At 39.0% G+C, this 22156-nt stretch overlaps 1 protein-coding gene across 1 annotated transcript in view; it reads left to right on the top strand.

Moving 5' to 3' along the window:
• The first annotated feature begins 260 nt into the window (after nucleotides 1–260).
• The window catches only part of LOC138241691 (SH2 domain-containing protein 4A-like), a 43067-nt gene continuing 21171 nt past the window's right edge, over nucleotides 261–22156 (top strand). The window contains exons 1-4 of the mRNA XM_069195376.1: nucleotides 261–540; nucleotides 1452–1816; nucleotides 16307–16451; nucleotides 18909–19029. Coding sequence (XP_069051477.1) covers nucleotides 1630–1816; nucleotides 16307–16451; nucleotides 18909–19029 — 453 coding nt within the window. The 5' untranslated portion in view covers nucleotides 261–540; nucleotides 1452–1629. The remainder of the gene's footprint in view (nucleotides 541–1451; nucleotides 1817–16306; nucleotides 16452–18908; nucleotides 19030–22156) is intronic.

The raw sequence follows: 22156 nt of genomic DNA, 5'->3' as shown, positions 1-22156 counted from the left end.
AATATTTCTTTATTTCTGTCAGATAACTGGTTTACCTAACAGAATTAATGGACTTGTTTAGCTTTTTTGGGCTCTGGAGTGGATTATCATCATCATCCACTTAACAGAATTCTTCCAGGAATAGGAGAGAGGGGAAAAAGAAACTGCACATGGGACAACAGGAGGAGCCAGCAGAGCCAGTTAGTCAGGAATTCTCATTCTGGGCAGACCGAAGAGTTTTGATTTCTTAATTTTGTTTTTTGATGTTTTTTGCAAACAGCACTTCACTGTGATTCCCCCTGCCACCACTATTCTGTTCAACAGGATGCTAGCTGTTAGTTAATCCCTCAGCTATTTGAGCTGAGCTCTGTTTCCTGACCAATTTATTGTTCTGCTTTACATTTAAATAAGAAGGGCTCTTACAGAGAGCACATGGAATGCTTTGACGTCACCACCCCAGCCAGCTACAAAAGCATGAAAACACACTGCAGCCTGCACTCCCTCAGTGGATCAGGAATCTCTGCTGATGTGTTCAGTGCAGAGTGGATGGCCAGGATTTCTGTAAGTAAGATCCTACGCTCGCGTGCTGAACTGTTTTCATAGAGACCTGTCAGACTGGTGTGAAAGTCTCAGTCTCACTCAGAAGAGCTTTTCTTAGTGCAGTAAACACACAGATTAAGAAGCTCTACAAAGTAATTTAACTGCAGACTGGGAATGCTGAATAACATTACTAAGCTGCTTCATTTTATTTTCTTTAAGAGTGCTCGTGTGTTTATTATTACTGCAGCTGTTACTATTGTTGTTTGATTTTCTTTCCAATACTGATTATCTGAAAAGCACTTTAATTTTCACTGTGTCTGTTCTCTTAAAGGAAACATTCCAAACTGTTTAGAAAAAACAGTGTAGTGTAATAATGACATTGCATGTTTAATGGAGCTTCTTAAAGTACCGTCATACTAAAGAAAGTGAAAGATTTTAGACTGACCTACAGCCATGAAAAACTGTCTTTGTTCTTATGTAGGGAATACTGTATGTATCCTTTGGGAAAAATTGTAGAGACCAAAGGAAGAGTTTCATATTTTCACTTAGCCTCTTTGTGTCTCTACTCCTGCAATAATCTGTGTGTGTGTGGTGAAAGTTTAGCGAAAGTTAAGAAAGTGTAAGTGTGTGTGGTAAAAAATACTTAGAAAGTGACTTGAACTCTCCCTTATTAGCGAAAAGAAACAAAGAATGTCCTTTTAGCCAGTTATGCTGGTATTTGTCAGAAAAGCAGGGCTCTGACTCGGATTGCTTAAACTGAATGTCAATGTGATCCTATTATTTCAGTATATTTTCCATGATGGCATATTAACAAATAAATCAACAGTAATTGCATGCTTTTATTGCAACGTGCTTCAACTTGCCAACTTTGAGAAACAGCTGAACTCCAGATGTTTTACAGTAACTAAAGCTTTCAATTTTGTGCATTGTAGATGGCTATTTGACAACTGATTGCTGAAGAAAGAATAGAAGGTATGAGAGACCTCCACACTCCCTGGATGATAAAGGAATCTTTTGTTTAAAGAAATCACACTGATCTGTACGGCATTCTGCCTGTAAAAGAAAAGCAGCTTCCCTTGTCCAGCTTTTGGCCCAACCCTTTGAGAGAACATGTTGCAGCAGATCTTAAAAGACATGTACATAGATCCGGATGTTTTGGAGGCTCTTAATGAGGAGCAGAAGAAGATTTTGTTCTTGAAGATGAGGCAGGAACAAGTGAGGCGCTGGAAGGAAAGGGAGGAGAGTCTGGAGAAGGAAGGGGCGAGCTCTGTCCTCGGCAAGCCGAAGCCGAGGAAAGGTAAGGCCATGCGCATGCTTGCAGCACCGTGGTGGAGCTGCGGACTGTATGTTACTCGCTTCCTCAGGCCAGACAGGCTGCACTCCATTTGTCTCATGTTATGTGGGTTTCTTTAAACTAATCTTGCTTGTCCTCTAAAAACATTTTTAAGCTCTAAAGTTTAAATCCAGTCATGAATGCTCTTCCAAATACACAGGATAAAAACAAACATTTGTTTTTTAACTGTTTTTTTTCTTTACATAAAGATTTTCCATGTTCAAAAACCTGACTGTACTCCTCAACAAAAAATGTTTTGGTCAATTCAGTAACTGTGAGGAAACACATGCGTTTATGTCATCAGAAGATTTTAATGGAAACACTTTCCTAACTGATTTTCGATTAGAGTACAGTAATCAGGTTACTGCATCACAATGACAACTAAAATAAGAATGAAAAAATATTTAAAAAAAGGAAATAAAGATCAAGTAGCTGAAAAAAAGAATGCTAACAGCCAAATGTTGTATTTGTGCCATCTCTCCACTTCCTACTTCTGTTAGTGTTGTTTAGTGGTGAATCCATCCCCCAGCCAGAATGGCAGCTGGCGAGATAAGTAGATCAGGGGTGAGTTCTGACAACAGGAATGTAAGGAATGCCTCTGCTTAAACCAGGAATTTTGAAGTTTGAGATGAGTGGGAAATAAGGCCTGGTCTCCCCCTCTCTGAAGGGCTGATACTTCTTGTGATTTCCTTCGGAAAGAGAAAATTTGTTCTTTAAGAAACAAGCTAACTCACTAGCCAATCGTATGAAACAAACATTTGTGTTTCAAGCGCTTATTTCACAAGCCTGGGAGAAATTGTTTTGTAACTGGTTTATCCTGAACTATTTCTGGCAGAAGTGGAATCCTGCCTATCCAGATAGCTGTTGTTTTTAACTCTCTTCATTGTTCAAGTCAGAGGTTTCAAATTCTCTAAAAGCACAAATTGAAGAAATGGTTTGAATTGGCAATAAAAAGCATTATTTTGTGAAGGGGGGTGCAATGGCATATACCCAACTTGTTTCTTCACAAATTCCAGGATTAAAAATAGCTTGGAGGAGAGGAAAAATATTAAAATGAAAAAACATGTGAATGCGTGAATAAAATTCAGAAGTAATAATGCTATATAGAATTGACAAATAAGCACAGAAAATTGAATATGATGTCTTTAACAATTTACTATGGCTTAGAAAAAAAACTCCATCCAACAAATATATACAGTGTCATACCTGGAAGAAGACTGCAGGGTCCCATTGGACAAAAGCCACAAAGTTGGACTGGTACAGTAGGCTGGCAAAAAATTACTGCTGGACTAAGTTACGAATATATACAGTATATATGAATGTAACTGTTTGTGATATAATATTTCTTCTTTCATCCACAACTGACTGTTTATTATCCACTCAGTTGACTTAACTACAAATTACCCTTTCTCCACATTATCTGTTTGAACCTTAATTACAGAAAAAGAAAAAACATCCTTCCTTTTAGCAAAAAGACCTTTTTGTTATATGGTATTTCAAGGTTTCCATGTGCAAAAAGTTTAATACAGTTCTGCAAAAATGCTGTAGTGTTCTTGTACGAACCCAACGCCAGAGTGAGATGGAAGAGAGGAGAACAGACTATTCTTTATCTGTGAAGTTAAAGCCATAGGAACACTGTGCACAAGATTCCTTAGACTACAGCCTGGCAAGTCTTAGGGCTCCAAGGAGCAGCTGTTCATTTCAATGAAAAGATCTCGTTATTTAATTTGAATGCTGCAAGGTATTGATTGAGTCACTGGATAATGAATGCGTGCAAAAGCAAAACACAATGATGCATTTTACATATTTTACAAGCCTGGCACCTAGAAAAACTTTCAGCACAAGTGTAATGGCAGGCTGGCATGATTTCTTTTAACGACATTTTCTTCTATTCCCTGCACAGTTTCCTTTTTGAGTCTTGCACCTGGGAATGTGGAAGGAAGAGGTTTGGAGTTTGTGAGCTTACAGTTCCTCTGCAGCTTTCCAATACCCTGTCCAAAACAATAGAGCCAGAATATAAAGAGGAAACAACAAATTTAGAGTGTGCTGCACTTTTGGAGAGCTGTACAGCTGAGGGATGACTGTCTGTATGTAATAAATTAGGAAAGAGGAGACAGTTATCTGCTTAGGGATGCAAAGATACGAATGAACTAGTCACTATTGCAGATGAAGAAGAATGAACAATGCTGTTCTTTCACCCAGCTTCACTGTTCATGAAATTCACAAAAATTCTCTGATTTAATAAAACGTTATCAAAGAAACATTGACACCACAGTGAAAAGACTTGATTGACTGGAAAGGATTAATACATATAATGCTATTTATAATTCAGAATAACCTGGATGGAGAAACGGTTGAGCAATTAATACGAAGGGGTCATATTGAAGGGTCATGTTGAACGGGTCAGAAATAGCCAGTGGCTCTCAGTTGAAACCTTTTTTTTAATACAGGTGGGACAGACGTTTTTCAAAAGAGTTTTTTGAGAACTACCTTGTCTCAGAACAGAAAAACAACAAGACCCTGAACAGTGTACAACATCCCTCAACTACAGCCCCCCATCTCAGTGGTCCCACTTTCCATGTTTCAAACCAAAGGAGCAATAAGCAGAGGTCAGACAGCTGGGACAGGTGCAGTGAGCAGAAACAATTTGACCACATCTGCATGTCCAGCTCTGAGTCAAAATCCTTCTGGAATAATGGAAAGACAGTGTGAGGTAGTGTCTGCCGCTGCGTGCCTAATATGGAGGAGGCAGCGAATGCTATCAGAGGCAAGATACCTTTTATTAAGGTCTGTCTGATGGTTGTGCACCAATTTAATTATTAAGGTGAGTGCATCTTGGCATGGTTACAGCAGTTAACAACCCTCAAAAACTAACCTGACTGAATGGCAGTTTGTATAATTTCACATAGAAAGGGACCTGACTGGGGCCATACTGTTATATAAATTTAAACAGAGACACCGTCAATGCCTGGAGATTTTCTCTTTGTTGTGTCCTGAACTGACTCCTTTAGTTCAGACAGGAATATATGCAGCTTCTCCAGTACAGACGACTCTACAGGAGAAAGACCAGGTGAATGAAAAGACTGGAGAAACCTCCTACACTTTCCCTGGAGAAATAGAATGTCTGAGCTGTATTATTCAGTGCAAAACAGGTGAAATGTGGAGTTCACCTGCACAGGATCTGACAGTAATACCCCCTGTGCTGATCAAACAGCAGGAGCATCTGCAAAGTGTTCATTTCTGCAGAATCTCAAAGCTCGTAAATGGCTCAGCCAACTGCCATTAAAGTAATAGTTCTGTCTTGATCTGCTTTTGAGAAATTCAGTACAATATCCAGGCAAGAAAAGTAAAGTTGTTCCTGCAAGGTTACATTACATCGCAGTAGTATCAGAAAAAAACGTTTCTGAGTCTGTCCTAGAAAGAACTCGAATTACAATTGAATACTTTTACTAAGAGATTTATATAGTCATGAGGCCAATACAGTATAATTATCCTTATTTAAGCCTTTAACTGCTTCCCATGGAAAGGAAGGATCATGGACTGAGGCACAGTTAAATACCCAAAGTGCTCTAATTTAGCTTGAAAATACCTTCGGAAGATTTTTTGACACCTACAGTATCTATAAAAATACCAGCAGGGGACACATGAGGATACATCAGTTAGTACCAGCCTGCAGAATGTGATAGCATAGTAACAAGGGCAGTACTCCTCATTGTGTATGAGTTATATGTAGCCAAAAAGGTACCTTGGCAGAGGGGTTAAATATATATATACCGTGACATTATCTACTATACCATGATTAGGACTATAATTTCCCTTTGCTTCTAAAGTTAGAGACACTTATCACCTTCTCTTTTGATATTGTAAGGTCTGTGATCTATACACCCATAAACTGAAACAAAACTATTTTCTGTATCTGAAAACCAGGTTTTCTTTTTCCCAAATTAAATTCTTCTCGGTTCATTATCCCTGTTTAAAACAGAAAATTGGTGTGAAGATAGCAGAATGACAGCTTGACAGCAGCATGACGACAACACAGAGACAGTGTGAGGACAGCACAGAGACAGCGTGAGGTCAGCAATGGAAGCACATTGGGGAATCAAGGGCACATTGTGTCATCTTGCTAAAAGACACGAGTTATTGCAACATCCTTTACACTTGGTTTTGTCTCTGAATAATGGAGAAGACTCTGAAGAAAGAAATAATCATTTCTCCTCTCTTTAATAACATATGGAAGCTAGTCAGTTTTGGAAAAAGTTAACTTAACTGTGAAGAACCATAGCTGGATTTTAGGAAAATAGTGCACAAAGAATATTTTGAGAAAACCTTTTGAAAATGGTGCTGCTGAATCACACCTGAAAAAGAATGCTTCCACAAAAACACTTCACAAATATTAAAGTTAGAGAGCAACGGGAATGTTATTGCTTTTAAGGAACTTGCTATATTTGTTTTGTTTGTACTGTATGTGTTGTTATGAAAAGTAAATATAACAAGAAAATATTTTTTATCAGAAGTCTGATTTACTTTAAATGAAGTACTACAAAACATAAAAGATTTCTCAGTGCCAACAGCGAACAATTGACTGGTGTATTTAAAGAAGAAGTAATAGACAGTTGTTTAATTCAGTGTAATACTTTCAGTCACTCCTTAGTGGATAGTGAGAAGCAGTTTAGGGAAGCAAAACTCTGGTGTCCAGATGCCTCTGGACTTCACTCATTTGTTTTAACAAAGCTGTCATTCTCTTTGGGTGGCATTAAGTAATCTAGAAATGATTTATAAGTGACTAAATTGTAGTCTTTAAAATGTATCAAAGAAGAACTTGTGTTGTCTGATTCTCTGAGAAGTGCTTAGATGCAAACCCTTTGATAACAGTACACCGTACACAATCTGGTACAACAGCTTATTATCTGTTTCCAACCAAATGAAAGTTTAGCACATACTGTATGGCCACAGTTTCCCTGTGATTTTACCAAACCTGTACAATTACTTGGTGTTACTGTGGTTTCCACACAACTGTGCATTACTACACCCAGCTTGGTTTTTAATTTGAAGTGCACACTATAATGTAAAGGTTTAGAAAGTCATGCCTGTTGGACCATCTTGTTAAACGTTCTTAAAATGTCTAAACACCACTCAAGTTGGGTGTGTGTTTTCTTCTTTGCGAAGCAAATACATCAGTTTAGCAGCCAGGATTAGGTGTGTAGTCCTGTAGATTCCCACAGGCTTGAAGTGACGCACTGCAGGGGGAAGCTGCAGTTCTTTTCAGATGCCTGGAAATGACAGGCACAGGTCTGGCCGGTCAGAAGGCAGAGGTGTAGCAGGTACATGCTGGGAAAGGAGGTGAAAGTTTGTAATAACACAGCCAGGTGACGCAAAATGAAAGCAATGTTGTGTGTTACACCTACTGTACTTATGCACACAGTCATTGCATGCAGAAGTAAAAACAATAGATATGAGCGGATACCCTAAAAAAGACAATACATTTAGATAGTTGTATCTATCTATTATCTCTTCCCTTTTGTGCCTGGCAAGGAGCAAGGAGACATGCCAGTCCCTATGGCATTTAGGTGGTTTAGTTTTCCAAACAGACTGGTAATTCTTTTGTTTTTATAGAAGATCAGAATGAAAACCTGAACTGGGATAAATCTAAATTCAAATTATAAGAAATCGGGTGGCCCATTTTAACAACTTTCATGCAATATTTTAACAAAAGACAGGCATTTAAGCATATTGAACAATACCTGCCATTATACTGTACTGGTACTAAAAGGATTGGAGCATTAGAACAGTGTGGAGCAACTAGAGCAAACACTACTTATGCTAAACAAAATTGGAAGATCGCTTTAAAAAATAAGATGTGGTTTCAGAAATAAAAAAGTAACTCCTGATCACCAGTTTCACCTGTTTCCTTCTCAGGTTTCTGCCGCACCCTTAGAATGATCGCGGAAAAACAGCGCTGCGCAGTTGTGCTCTGTAGCCCACTGTCAGGCAGGCTGCCTCCTTTTGTGAGTCTGAGACTGAAAAAAGGGAAGCTTAGGTGTGAGCAGGAAGACAGAAGTGGGTATATTTACCAAGCAGAGGGTATTCTGGCAGACAGGCCTGCCCAGACTGAGCACATGCTGCTGAGAGACACTCAAAGTCTGGGCAAGGCCCCCTTAATGCCTCAGCTGAGGGAGCTTTCTGGGAGAGTAGATTGGTTCAGTGTTACACATTGAAATTGCTAGAATTTTAAACATTAAAAATCCATATTTTCCATCTCTCTCTTGTCTTGGCTGGCACTGATGATATGATTTGTTGTTGTAGCTGTTGTTTCAAAGTTTAGGAAGAAAGTCCTGTGAAATTCTCACAATGTATTGCAAAGAAACTTACAAGTAGAGGGAAACGATGATGATGCATTAAAGCGTATTATGTGGGCGGTATTGAATAGTTTGTAAAATACCCCTCTTCACAGAGAAAGCTGAGAAATCGCCAATGAAATGTTCAGACCTTAAAGATCTCAGATCAGGACTCAGATCAATTTTACTGAGGCCCAGAGCAACAATCATGTGACTGAGATTAAAAAAAACATGCCCACAGAACAAAAAGGTAATTCCTGTTTGTGTTAGCCACGACAGCATTTTCTCTATTTTTAATGTTAATAGAAACTTGCAGTTAACAGAAACACACTCGGTTTCCTTCAGGTACTCCAGACAAGTCCATAGTCTTTTACATAAGAAGAATGTTATGAGCTTACCTTGACTTTAACCTGCTTGGTTAGAGGGGAGGTGACCTGCCATATAAACAAGGCAGGTCAGCCTCCTGTGTGAAAATTAAAGATATGATGGACTTGTCATTCTCCTGAATGTCCAAAACTCCATTAATCACAGAGTACATCAGAAAAAGTTAAATTTTCAGTGTACAGAAACATTTTCAGGAAATATGGTCAAGCAATTATTACTATGTATTTTGCCATGCCTAGTGAAAGGATCATTGAATAAATGAAGGGGTTTTGAAAGAACAAAAAAAGACCTTTCCAAACTTTTTATCAGGTGTGTTTCTGAAAGATACACTTTTGATAAAATTTGATTGTTAAATAGGGCCACTGTTAACAACATCCTGGGATAGTTTGACTGCCATAAATCTATGGTATTGTAATTTTCTCTGCTGGCATTTAGTTCCCAGAACAATTTCAGAAAGGGTTTGCATTTTCAAATCACGCATTCATTTCTTTCAGTAGGTCCTTTCCCATGTGTTCCAAAGTGAGGGCAAGCAGCTGTCCTACTTTAAAAAGATCTCCATAACATAAACACTGTCCTGATGTCACAGGAAGGGGGAAGAAGCGATCAGAAAGAACCAGTGCAGTTCTTACACTCACAGTTACTGTGATACAGGAGAGCACATGCCTCTTCGGTGTAGAGCAGGAGCAGGGGAAGGCAGGGGCCTCTGTCAAAGCCTCTGGCAGAGAGTCCAAAACCGAGACCTACAGTGGCAGATGAAGTATCTCTCCAGGGCTGCAGTTTTAGAGGAGTAAAGGAAGAGTCTGGGCTGCAGGAACGTGGTGGGATCAGCAAATCACTGTCTGTGCTCTGTTGAATGAACCCTGAATCAATGCAGGATTTGTTTAATACTGCTTTTTTAAATCTTGATGCTAATCCTAACTGTTTACTCGCTTATCAGTCACTCAATCAAGTGCTGCCCTGGTTTCTAGAGTTGGCAGCAGAACGAATTTGAATTCTTCACAATGTCCAGTCTTCTGTCAGTCTTTCTGTACTCAGAGGTTTGGTAAAATTCCAATTACAATGAGATGAGAAGATGAATCTAAAAGGAGAGAATACTCAGTATTCTAGCGTTCGGCATTTATTCACTTGTAGCAAACCCTCTCACTTACGAGGTATAAACCAAGGAGGCAACTGGGTGAAGATGGGGTGTGAGGAGAAGAGTGAAAACAGATGCGCACAGATGCAGAGGTGCATGTAAGAGTGAGGTGCAAGATTTAAATTTGAATTTCTGTTTAACAACTACATTTAAAGCTAAAAATACGTTAGACTTTAGTACCACAATGTTATATACTACATGTTCTTTTATAGAACAGGATGAATTGTGTTTGTTACCTCATTACTCGCAGTAATATGTGACTCCTGGGTGCTGCCCCTTCTCTTAGTATTGAGAAATGAAAAAGAATGTAAGTATGTTTGGTAATTCATTACAATACTGAAATAGAGAGCTTCCTTGGCTACACAGTACACATCCTCAGCTGAAGCCCACAATACTGAGCACAGTTTTAATGTGAAAACAAATCTTTTTCACAGTCTTAACTGTTCATTGTGCCAATGAAAATGCCTTGCTAAAAAGATTTTTTCCAGGGTATCAACAGCATTCGACCAGCATTGATTAGAGTTTGCAGTAGCTCATGTTGGCAGCTTCCTTTTACGGAGAACAAAAACTCGGGGGATTTATACAGTGTACATTCCCTGACAAAATCTACATGCTGATAACTAACATTTGGATGTATTTACCTTTCATAGTGTAGTTACCTTTTTCACTTTTGAATAGGGTGTTTGCAATGCAATGTTACAAGCTGATTAAATGCAGAGTGAAGCTCTGATTTCCCTCACCTTTCTTCTGAAAAAACTGATGACATTCACCTAACTGGGAACTTTTAAACCCAGTTAGGAGGCAGTACATTGAAAATAATAGGCACTTCCTTAAATATGATCTTGGGTGTCCCAAAGAATCTGCTGGAGGAAATTAATAAGATATTGCCTGCCGCATAAACAAGCAGCCTCCTTTTGATTTTTTTCAAATTCATTGTGCTTTTATTTAAGTTTTTCCTTGTTTTTTAAATATATATAAGTACAGTTTGTACTGTACATCTCACCTGTGTAACTGTTACAGTGGTAAATTGTATTCGAATGTTGTATTGGATATGTTGGCAAATGGATTTGCTGCCGGCTACAGCTGGGAGGTGCTATGTAATGGTTCGGAAAACAGGCTCATACCTGGACAGCTGTGGGTTCAGGGTATACAGCTGGCACTGTGGTTTAACCCTTGAGTTACAGGCTTTACCCAAACTGCTCCAGCCCACCCAGGTGTATGACTACCAGTATCGCTGGGGGTAACACTGTAATGGACTATCCAGGGAGAAGTTACTGTATATGATTCAGCCACACACGTTCAACAGTGGAGGTGCCTGGCTTGGACACTGGAACCGACAGCAAAGTAAGTGCTGGTGTATCAATGACTGAGACTGCTGTGGATCCTAGGAGGACAGAGCAGAGCAACACTTAGTCAAGTGGTGTAGTCAGTCTCCTTGGTTATCAGGAGGGTGCAGATCTCTAATGTCTGAGCCCTTGTCATGTCTTGATGAAATTGTTGCAACTGCACATACTTCAACAGCAGGAAAAAAAACATATAGTAACAGAATGCAGAGCATGGTACTCCACAGATGTGTCTGTTACTTAGTCTCCTGAGTAACCAATATCTATTAGGATCTACAGTATCTATCAATTAACTTTTTCTATTTTCTTACGTCTTTGTCTAATAGTCGATGCTTTTATGGGAGTCTTACAGGATCTTTTGGGGGTTTTCCTGGACTGCTGGAGTTGGGACTGATGGCAGTTCTATTTTGTGTTTCGGATGCCATTCTATTCCATGTTTAAATCACAGATCAAAAGACTCAGCAGCTCTCTAATTAAGACATCCTCCACAGGAAAGTGCCTGTTGTCATTAAAAACAAAGCTGCAGATGTTATGGAGTTACTGGAACATGCGAGGTTGGATTCTGGAGCACTATACTTATGGAGAAACATTTGGCTACAGAACTTTTCCTGATGTCATGTTCACTTCACTGCAATTTTATGGTTTAAAGGAATTGCTCATTGTAAAGTGACAATTTCTTTGAATGCCAACATACAAATATTTTACAGCACAACCTCTGAAAATCACACATTATCATGGTTGAAACCACACATATTTTCATCCCTTGCTGGAATAATTCAGTTCTGAATTTCACTGCATCTATTTTTGTTTTACAGCAGAATAAGGTAGGAGCCAAGTAGGAGTTCATTTTCACACCTGAACAATAACCCCTGGTAATAATACCAGCAGGCATCCTAAAACAACAATGTTAAAGTGTGATACTATTGATTCGGTTACAGAAAAAACAAATGCATTTTGTTTGTGGAATCCAGCTTGGCAGGATACATGTTTTTAAGTATTTTTGCATTTTGCCTGTTGGATTAGAGAATGTAACAGCAACCATGACATAACACACACTTCTATAGTCTAAAATAGTTTGTCTCCAGATGCCACCTGGGAAAAGTACGGAAATGGACTTTTTTCGCAGAATCCCTCAAATACCGCAGTATAAACATCACTCTACTCTTTCAGTAGCCTCCCAAAATGACAAATGTTCATCTTTAACAGCCTTGCTGTTATCTGCTGAATTCTGTTTTTTGTATTATTCTCTCTTCCTGTCTTATAAAGAAAGGATGTACATATACTGTATATGAATGGGATTCCTTCCACCAATCTACAAAATTACAGAGTGGTCAGATGTACTGAAAGCTGCGGGTTTGAATGGAGGCTCTGTGTTTGATAGCTGCTAGATTTAACTGTCTGAGCTGGAATATCCTTTGATATGGTGGGTGTAATGGGAGCCAGTCTATGCTCCTGTGAAGTGTAGTTCAGGACCCTATGCAGACGGTATAATCTGGAAGTAAGTAGAGAAGGACATCGGGGGAAAAGACGACGAGGATCAGGGCAGGTTGACCTACGTGACGACAGTGAACTGGTGCTTGGGGGGCGTGGCCAAGGCAAACAAGTCCAAGGAGTCCAGAGAAGAAATCCGGGGCGAAGTCCAAAGTTCAAAACCAGGAGATCCATCCAAGACGAAACAAGACAAGTTTAAAAACTGGAATGGGATCCAGTACAAGGACGGGGAATAAAAACAGGATGACGAGGTCAGGTGCTTCGAGCCCTGGACTCAGACGGTCAGGACGCTGTGAGAAAGCCTATGCCGTCGGGTCTGTCCTGGACCCGCTGGTAGGCGGGCTTCTGGGTGTCCATCTCCCAGTGCTGAGACAGAAATAGCAAGAGCACCAGGCTTAAATAAGGAGACGCAAAACAGGGAGCAGGTGCACATAATGAGCTAAAATACGAAAGGGTTGGAGCGCCCTTTAAGAGGAGGGATTACGATCGTGACATTGGGAAGGACAGCTAAGGGACCCTTCAGTTCACTACATCTCATTATCACTACAGTCGACTGATCACATGCTTGAAACACACCTGTCTAACAGGGAACGCCTCGAGTCAGATCGCATGACGTAATCGGCTGATATCAGGTGCCTCTGGCCCTCAAACCCATGAAGAGCCACAGTGTATCTAAAGCAATGGGAAGAGGTCATGTGGCCTAGTGGCGCAGAGCGTGTAGCCTCTGTGTCTCACTCAGAGTCTGCTGTGCAGCGTCCTTGCACTCTGCACTTTTTTGTAGAATTATAATAAATAATTTGTTTTTTTTCTGGTCGGTTACTCCAGCTTTCAAGAGCACAGACAGCAGCAGTCATGTTCGTAATGGCAGCAGAGAGCAGTGCACAGATGCAAATGCACATGTGACAGGCACAAGAAATGCTGGCACCAGGGCTGGTGGTATTCTTATAAAGACAGCGAGGGTGCGTGTTTTACTGAATGTGCCATATCCACTGATTTTCACAGAAAAGTGAGAGCAATTTCTCGATGTTGCCACCAGAGTCAGAAGAGCTGTAAGAAGTTAATGTCGCCTGCCAGCTCCATTTTACACTGAGGAGTCTTTGTTTCCCAACCATTTTACAGCTCAACACCGCCGCTGCTCCAGGCCCTTCAGGCTGTCTGGGCAATCGCAAAGCTTGTCTCATGTCTGAATGCCTGTGGACTTCAGCGCCTCGTGATGTGGTTTAACACTGACCAGCTCTTGCTGAAAGACATGATTTCTAAAGTCTTAGAAACCTTTATCCTTCTTAGTTGCTCAAGGAGCACGTAAAAGGGGAATGTAATTGTTTGAGTTTTGGTAGATGTACGAATCTGTCCTTGTTCATAATAAACAAAACAAATATGGCTAATCAAATCCGCTCAATTATATTGAGTCAATGAGTTGTGGGTGCAAGATGTAAATAGAATATTATTGTATTTCCTAGGACAATAAGTAAGACTTTTCTGTACCAATTAGTCTAAAGAAGTAAATGCCCACTGTTACCTGTTGTGGAAATGAAGTTCATCTGTTGATGATTACTTGATCAGATACGTCACGAAAGTATAAACTTGCATTTACAATATTGAAAATGATATGGTAATGTCACGATGGCAACATAAATCAAAGCCATGAAAGACACAATGAAACCACAACTGAAAATGCCCCGAGAATTCAAGGAGAATAGTTTCAGCTCACTCTGCTGTTATTCTAGTTCAGTTATGAGCAATCATGAACTGAAATAATGTCCACACTATGTTGGTAGGTTTTCTTGCAAATATTTTTAATTTGATTTTTAAAAAATCACGTTGGGTAGTAAGATGGCACAGAGAACTGTATTGAAATACAAAGAAAGAAAAGTGTTTTTCCTAATTATAGAACTGTAAATAAACTTAAAAAAGTGAGGTATTTGTCTTGTATGCAGATAAAACCAATCATTAACAGAATAACAATAGCAAATGATGAGTAGTATTTAGGCCGCCACTGATGAGTAGTACAATACATTAGGTCCAAGATGGGGAGTACAGACAGTGGAACTGGTAAAAGCTAGGAAACCAAATCTAGACTCTATCTCAGAATTTGTTCATATGCATTTTGAAATTAAAATACTACTTGCTGTACTGTATATGACTAGATATTTACTGTTATTTGCTCAAATTCTATCTTACTTGAAGAAAAAAGTTTAGGATTTTCATTAGGTGAGGGAACTCAATTAGTTTTTATGAATAGCACAAATATAGCTTGATCAATGTGTAGCATAAGACACAGCTGAAAGATTAATTTTATTGTAACTAAGCTGCAAATCTGTCATTACAGCTGACAAAGTCATCGCAGTGCTGAGTTTAAGAGGCAGTGTTGTTGGCATAGAGATGGATATAAAACTGACTTTGGCCTGAACAATACTGTTAATATAGATTGAAAGCAGAGCTGGACCCCAGATAGAACTTTGTTGGACTCCCTTATTAATTTGGAAAAGTTGTGAAAGAAAACTGTAAGTTACTTTGTAGCCAGGTATCATCATTTGCTATATAATACCACAAATATCTTCTGAAAAAGACCAGAAGTTTACTGATCCACATTATCCAAAAACTTAGACAAATATATAAAGATAGCTGCACAAGAGTGATTTTTGTTATATCAAGTTAATATTTTTAAAAGCTTCTTCAACACCTATGCCCAGATTGAAAAATAAAATAAAATACCTTAAACAATTGCTGTCTAAAAATCAATAGTTTGATAGCTATTGTATATTTCTATGTAATCTAAGAAAGGAAACATGGATACAGGTTTACAGCCCTTAGGGTTTAACTTATGTACAGTATTTGAAAAGATACAGAACAAGGGTAGACTTCTCAGTGGGATTTCAGCTGTTTTAAAAACCAGCAGAATAAATGGCTTAGTATATCACATCTAAAATGAGTTTACACAATTTTATTTTAAAAAAAATTTCAATAGCATCATACCAACACTTATTCAGTACTGGGATGTTTAATAAAAAAAATAAAGCGACTCATATCAGAGTCAGCTTAATTGGCATTATTGATAAATTTTGATTTAAACACTCAATTCAATGTTAATTAAAACATTTAAAATTAATGTTTTTAATTACCCTTTAAGAATATACCTTAGAGTATAACTTAGGTTAGCCTGTTTGCTATAACCTGTATCTATATACAGTGTGCATATAAAGAAATCATTGAAATGATTGAAGATGTTTTGATATTGCTACTAAATTATGTTTTTGTTCCAGAGATGGATAACTTTCCATCTGTTCTGAGATGAGGAGAATAGCATGGTGATTCTTAACATATTCCATGTAGAGACTGGCTTAACCGAGACACATGTCGGTCAAAATACCGAACATTTAATAATCCTTCACTCCACTTCAAAATTTTAAGAAAGCAAAACATTAATCTCATAATGTTTGTCACTGTATTTGAAGTCATAATGCTATTAAAAGGAGAAGTGTAATTATATTTATTATATTTGTTATTATATTTCACAGTTGTCCTGTTATTGTTTATAAAGGATCTTAGTTAAGATTCCTAACTACTGTAGTCCATTACTTGTATGGTCAAATGTTCTTCAGATAAAAATCTTGCATTCTTTGCTAAATGAAGGATGTTACTCATCGGCCTCTGGACTGAGGCCTGTGAGGCTTAATAAGACCCCCCCACACACAGTGAACTCCACCTACAGACACTAACCTCTATCCTGCTGTGGTGATTTGCTAAGCGCTTGCTTGTATTCCAGCCTCTACCAAGAACGTGAGCTGGCTGCTGGGGAAGGATGGAGATGTCCATGTGTGTGTCATCGGAGAATCTCTGGGAAGCACAACCTCTGAGCTGATCTTTTCAGAGCGGGGGGGAAGAAAAGTGTCAGGATCTTTCATTAGAAGGTATGCATATAGTCTTCCAACAATTTTTGCTGAGTCCCGTGTTTTTGTATAGTGATTGTAAAGAGTGTGAAACATTTTGGCCACAGGAGATTTACAGCCCAAGTCACTGCTTTTACAATTGATATAAATAAACCAGCAGATGTTCCCTAGGAAATCCAGAGGAGGGCATACATTCGTATACTTATTTAATTACTTACAGTTTGAAAGTAATTTTAACTTTCAAACATAACTTAACAGACTGTAAGTTTAAATAAATTGCTGCTACTTCAGAGCTAAAGATTATTTTCCAATAATAAGGACAGGACTTTCAACCAATTCAAAACAAAACCTAGCAAATATACAGTCAGGTACCATATTCCACTTGACTCGTACCTCCAGTTCAGAAAGGAGTACTCGTCCAGTGTTCAGCGGCAGAATGTGATTTTGTGTTCTCACAGATAGAACCTCCTTCTAATTTTATATTCATCTCTGTGTAACATTACACCCATTTATATCACTGGATTAAAATTAAGAAAAGGTCATCATCTATTGTTAATTATACTAAGTTTCTCAAATAATGAAACAAAATTATTTTACCCAAACATTTCTTAAGAAACACAACTCTAGCAGCATACTGGCATGTACTGTATTTGAGACATTTCTAAAGACACTTTCATGTAACAGAGAAGATCTGCACATTAGTTTCAAACTTCTCCTTTAGGATTATGTAATTTTGAATTAGTCTATATCTTTATGGTCATTAGGATGAAAAACAATTCTTCAGACCCAAGTTGTCTCTCTGATACACTTTTAATTACACTACATCTCTTGTTTGTAAAAGTTATGTCAGGCCTTTTTGGTTACAAGAGGATAGTTTATTGCAAGGTCTGCACAACACACTGATAATCTATCTCTTGTTTTCACTTTTATGCTGTTTCATCTTTGAGGTTAAGAGTTCAAACATTCTATCTGCTGTGCATGATGCATTTCCTTGTCAGTCCCTTCGCCAGCCCCCACAACCCTGGTCCAGTGCCAGTGCTGGTTGTATTTGGTGTTTTCTCCATCTAAATGAGTTGTTTTGCTATAAATGTCCCCAAGACACCTGGGAAAGGTTCTTTGACACCAGTATGTGGTGATTTACTTCGGAGCTGGAAACGGCGGGAAGTTCAGTTCTCACTAGGAAATGTTGGCGTTATACATTTCCAGTTATTAGTTTTGGCCATTTTGTTTGCATACTGTAGCTACCAGTTTCTTTTTCTTGGTCATGGTCTGTACTCCATTATGAGAAACTAATTCTGGATTTTCCCCTCACAGCAAACGCTTTCCTGGGAAGACTTATTACAAACACACAGTCACTGAGTTTTTATCTTCCTTTGAGATCCACTACTCCTTTATTTCAGTTATTTTCTGTCAATTGATTTTCTAAAGTTGTCATTTTAAAACAACTGTGGGGTCTGTTCCATATTTCACATGGGTATCTAGTTCGTTTACGTTATGATAGCTGTCTCCAGCATTTTTAACAAGAGGACGGGACACTGTCCTGGCCATGATGAACCCTGCATTCTGCCCAGTGCTTGGCACGTTAGTTTTCAGCACTCCACCACGCTGCATTGAATAATGCTGTTAGAAAATACATGGATGGACAACATACCCTCTGTTGCAAGGGGTAATATATTTCTACGAATGAGGAAAAATACCAGGAGAATGTATTCTTAATTACATTTTTTGAAAAGCATAAACATTCCTATATATTTTCACATACAGTACTTTCTTTTTTTCTTTTTAGATAAGTATTCAGTAAACTATTTTTGGAATAGAGAAGAGTCTATTAGGTATATATATCCCATTGAGTATCAAAGCATCAAAATCCTTTATTTTACTTCCATTTAATTCTCCATTTTCTATTGCTTATGTCTCATGACATTTAGATGGGCTTAATGGTGCTGGAGACGTACCGAAAACAAAAATGAATGTTTCTGGAAAAAAAGGGGGGGAATGAACATCTTAATCACATGGGTAGGTTAAATAAAAGTTGGTAATGCCATATCATGCAGCAAACAAGGTTCCGCCCATTATTCCAAAAGCTGCTCGTGCATGAAGTGTCCCAGCACCTCGGAGCCTGTCCTGGAGGAACTGACACCTGGATGGAGGGACAAACCCAGTGGAGCGAGCACACCCACACACATTTGGACTGTTCCTGACCCAGAAGGTGGAAGACAACTATACAGCAGCTGCTGGAGAAAATCTATGTGAACATGGGCAGGACATGCAAACTGCACAAAGGAGCAGCCCCAGTCCAGACTCCAACCCAGGAGCCAATAATTCTGAGGCAGCAGGAACTGATTTCCAGGCCACCATGTCACCCCTATAAAAAATGGTGATTCAAAAATAGTAACACATGAATCCACCTTGAACCAGGGGGTATGAATCTACCTGCAGACAGAGCTACATACCATACTTATCTGTTTATTTTTACAGGCATGAAACGGGCAACCTGAAGAGCCACCTGCTTAATAAAATGCCGTCCTCTGAACCTTTTCTGAAGACTAAGGAAAACATCCCAGCTGCTCAGGATGATGGGATACAGCTTCATTTCAAGGTCAGGCATTAAGATAACTGATTGATATTTAAAACACAAATGGAAACCTTGGTTTTTGACAAGTGGTGTGTGAGCCCGCCCAGATTTCACAGGGTCACTTGCGTAATGGGGGATAAGAGACAGTTCAGAGGCCCAGCTCACAGGGCAGAAATGAGAGATGTTCCCTGCATTTATCACAGAAGTCTACACAGTGAGGAAGCTCAGTTCACAGCTTGGTCCACCTGTGGAACATGTGAAACTTAAAGCCATATCATCTCAATAGACTTGTGGTTTCCACTTTGTATATTTAAAGTCAAAGTCAGCAGTTGTGGTCTGCTGGTCGGCCTATATTCTATATCTGTTAACAAAGTATGTTGACAGCATTTAGGTAGAATAGTTTAATTAACATGCAATTTTCTAAAACAAGTTTGGCACATTAATAATGTGATTCATACAATATTTGCATTGCAGATTTGTGTATGAAACGTAATTTCTCCCTACTAACCTTGTATTACGAGCATTATATCATTATGACTTTTGAATTTATATTATTGTCATGAAATATTTTTTAGCACAATCTATAAGTTTAGGAGATGCTATTAGGTCAGTGTATTTATTTGACATTTCTGAACCAGCTTCCATCTTGTACAGAATCTGGAATGTGGTGTTGGCTGCTACAGCTGCTCTGACAGGCCTTTGGCTTCCACACTGTGAAGCGTCCGGCCTGCTGTTGTTTATTTCGAGTTGTTCTCTGTGCAAAATTGCAAAATTCCAGGCTACAGACAAGAGGTCTTGCTGTGTTGCCATAACAACAGTGATTTTTTAAAGCTTGTGAGGAGGATTTGCTTTTTCTCTGGTGCACCAAAGGATGGAGCTTTTTACTCTATGGACCTTGAACTGTGAAAAAAAATAATAATAAAGCCACAGTATAGACCTTATTTCAGGAAGGACTGAGCCTGACTTCTCTGACTCTGGACTGAGTTTTCTCATTATTTCCCTTCCAGGTGTAAAAGAGAAATTGGCAGTGGGCCACAGTCTTGCATGGCCTAGAACACATTTTAAAAGCCCTGCTGATGGCTAAATTCAAAGCTATTAGCAACAACAAAAAATACTGAACCCAAATACAACTAGACTTATTCTCAGTGTTCATCTTCACCATCAAGCTGTGGGTGTGTGACAGCATAGGGCCACAGTGATGCCCCAGTGGTCTCTGTCTTGACAGTCAAAGTGCAAGTCTTTAAGATTGGACCACCTCGCAGTGTCTTCCTTCTGCATGAGACCAGCTCTTCCGGCAGGTGACTGTCATCCAAGTATGATGTGTGGGCCTGGAGTTTGCATTCTTAGCACCTGTGCAGAGCCTTGTTGATCACGTCTCGTTGCTGCTGCTTCCCCTCGAGTGGCTTTGTCATCATACTATCTTGTCGTCTCTCTTCTCTCTTCTTGCACAGACTGCTTCCTCGGTTTGCCACAGTGTTTGTTTTGTTGACCCATGGACTTTTATTTTATAACAGACGTATTGCTCTTTTCTTCCCTGAGACTTCAGCAGGACACCCTGGCTGGTAGCAATCTAAGTGTCTCCTTTAAGTTGTCCCAGGGATCTTCCTTGGACTCCTAAATGTATTAGATTATTTTCCCAGAAGAGAAATACACCTCATACAACACATTTCTGGATTCTGCAGTTAAATCACCAGGCCTTGGTGGTAACTCCTGGTTAGGCCTTAGTTTGATCTGAACCTTGGTCATGACAAGATCATGGTCACTGAAGATGTTGGCACCAGAGCACATTTTCACATCTTTTCAAGAATTTTTAGAGGCCCCGGTGCTGAGAATGTGATCCAGCTGTTTCTTGACTCAGCTATCAGGCAGCACCCTGTTGTCATGAACCATTTATAAGGTCATACAGGAGTACCACAGCCATGAGTTATAAATATTACTACATGTCCCAGATACCAAATAGGTAAAAATGGAAACTTCCAAGCTGTCTTTTTGAACGAGCCTTCACATTTCTTTTTATTAAGTTCTTTATTTACCCTGTCAATACTGAACAAAAACTCTTTCACGATGATGGCCTGGAGAGCAATTTACACAACAGGGAAATTAGTGAATCACAACTCTAGATTACCATTGACTATGATGGGTTTGAGGCTTGGTAGGCCATAAATGTCACCGTGCTTTGAGTCATAGGACTGCTTGTTCTGTGGGGGAGCCCAGTCCTCTCCACTCCAGAAGTCATCGTGAACTGTAGACAGTCTTCCACTCCACTGGCTGATTCACCCACTGCTACACATTTCAACACCACTGTCTCCGCATTCAGTCAACAGGAAAAAATAACTGTACGTAGTACAATCAATCCAATCCAAAATGAAGCAAAGTATGCAAACTATTAACAGTCATTAAACTATTAAACAGGAAAACATGAACTATGATTATATTATTAATCTTGGGCTATAAAAACAGAACTGGTACAATTACAAAATTGTATGTTTTCAGAAGATGCTGTTATCACGAGGTACAGTAGTGTCTGTGAGCTGTATGTGATTACGGCCTTGTGACTGTTCAGCAACATTCATAAAAGATTTCAACTAGAAGAGAAAATGGCCGTATACAAACCTAGCTATCAGGTATAAAAAATCAACAGTTTTCCTTTCAAAATTAAAAGTAAGTCTTAACATAGACAGGTCATTGTGTGATTAATTCTGTGCCAAAATGATTATTTTCCCAGTGGATACTGTCCTACACGTTGACCAACCACTGGTAGCATGATTAATAGCTGTCTGCAGAAGGTCACCTACAGCCAGAGCAAGGAAGTTACTGGAACATTTGTTTCAATTCACTGTGGATGCATTTGAAGAAAGGGCTGTGTATTTCCTGCAGAGCTACACCTATTGCATTAACATTTATTTTTTTGATGACTTTTGTTGCGGGTACCTATACTGTATATAGTATCTGACATACATCAAATGTATAAACACAATATTAAATTCAATGCTTGTGGACTATTGTAACAGCATTTGATAATGCAGGGATTAATTACATGACTCATTCAAAATGACTTGGTAGAGCTTGTTTTGTAAAATTTTACACGGCACCACTGAAGTCTACAATGTTCACCCTCAAATAGCACATGCATGTGGCCATAAAGACACTC

This window comes from Lepisosteus oculatus, chromosome 11 (assembly GCF_040954835.1).
Source record: "Lepisosteus oculatus isolate fLepOcu1 chromosome 11, fLepOcu1.hap2, whole genome shotgun sequence".
Classification (NCBI taxonomy): Eukaryota; Metazoa; Chordata; class Actinopteri; order Semionotiformes; family Lepisosteidae; genus Lepisosteus; species Lepisosteus oculatus.
The sequence above is the reverse complement of the archived record's forward strand: the minus strand, read 5'-3'. Positions and strand labels throughout refer to the sequence as shown.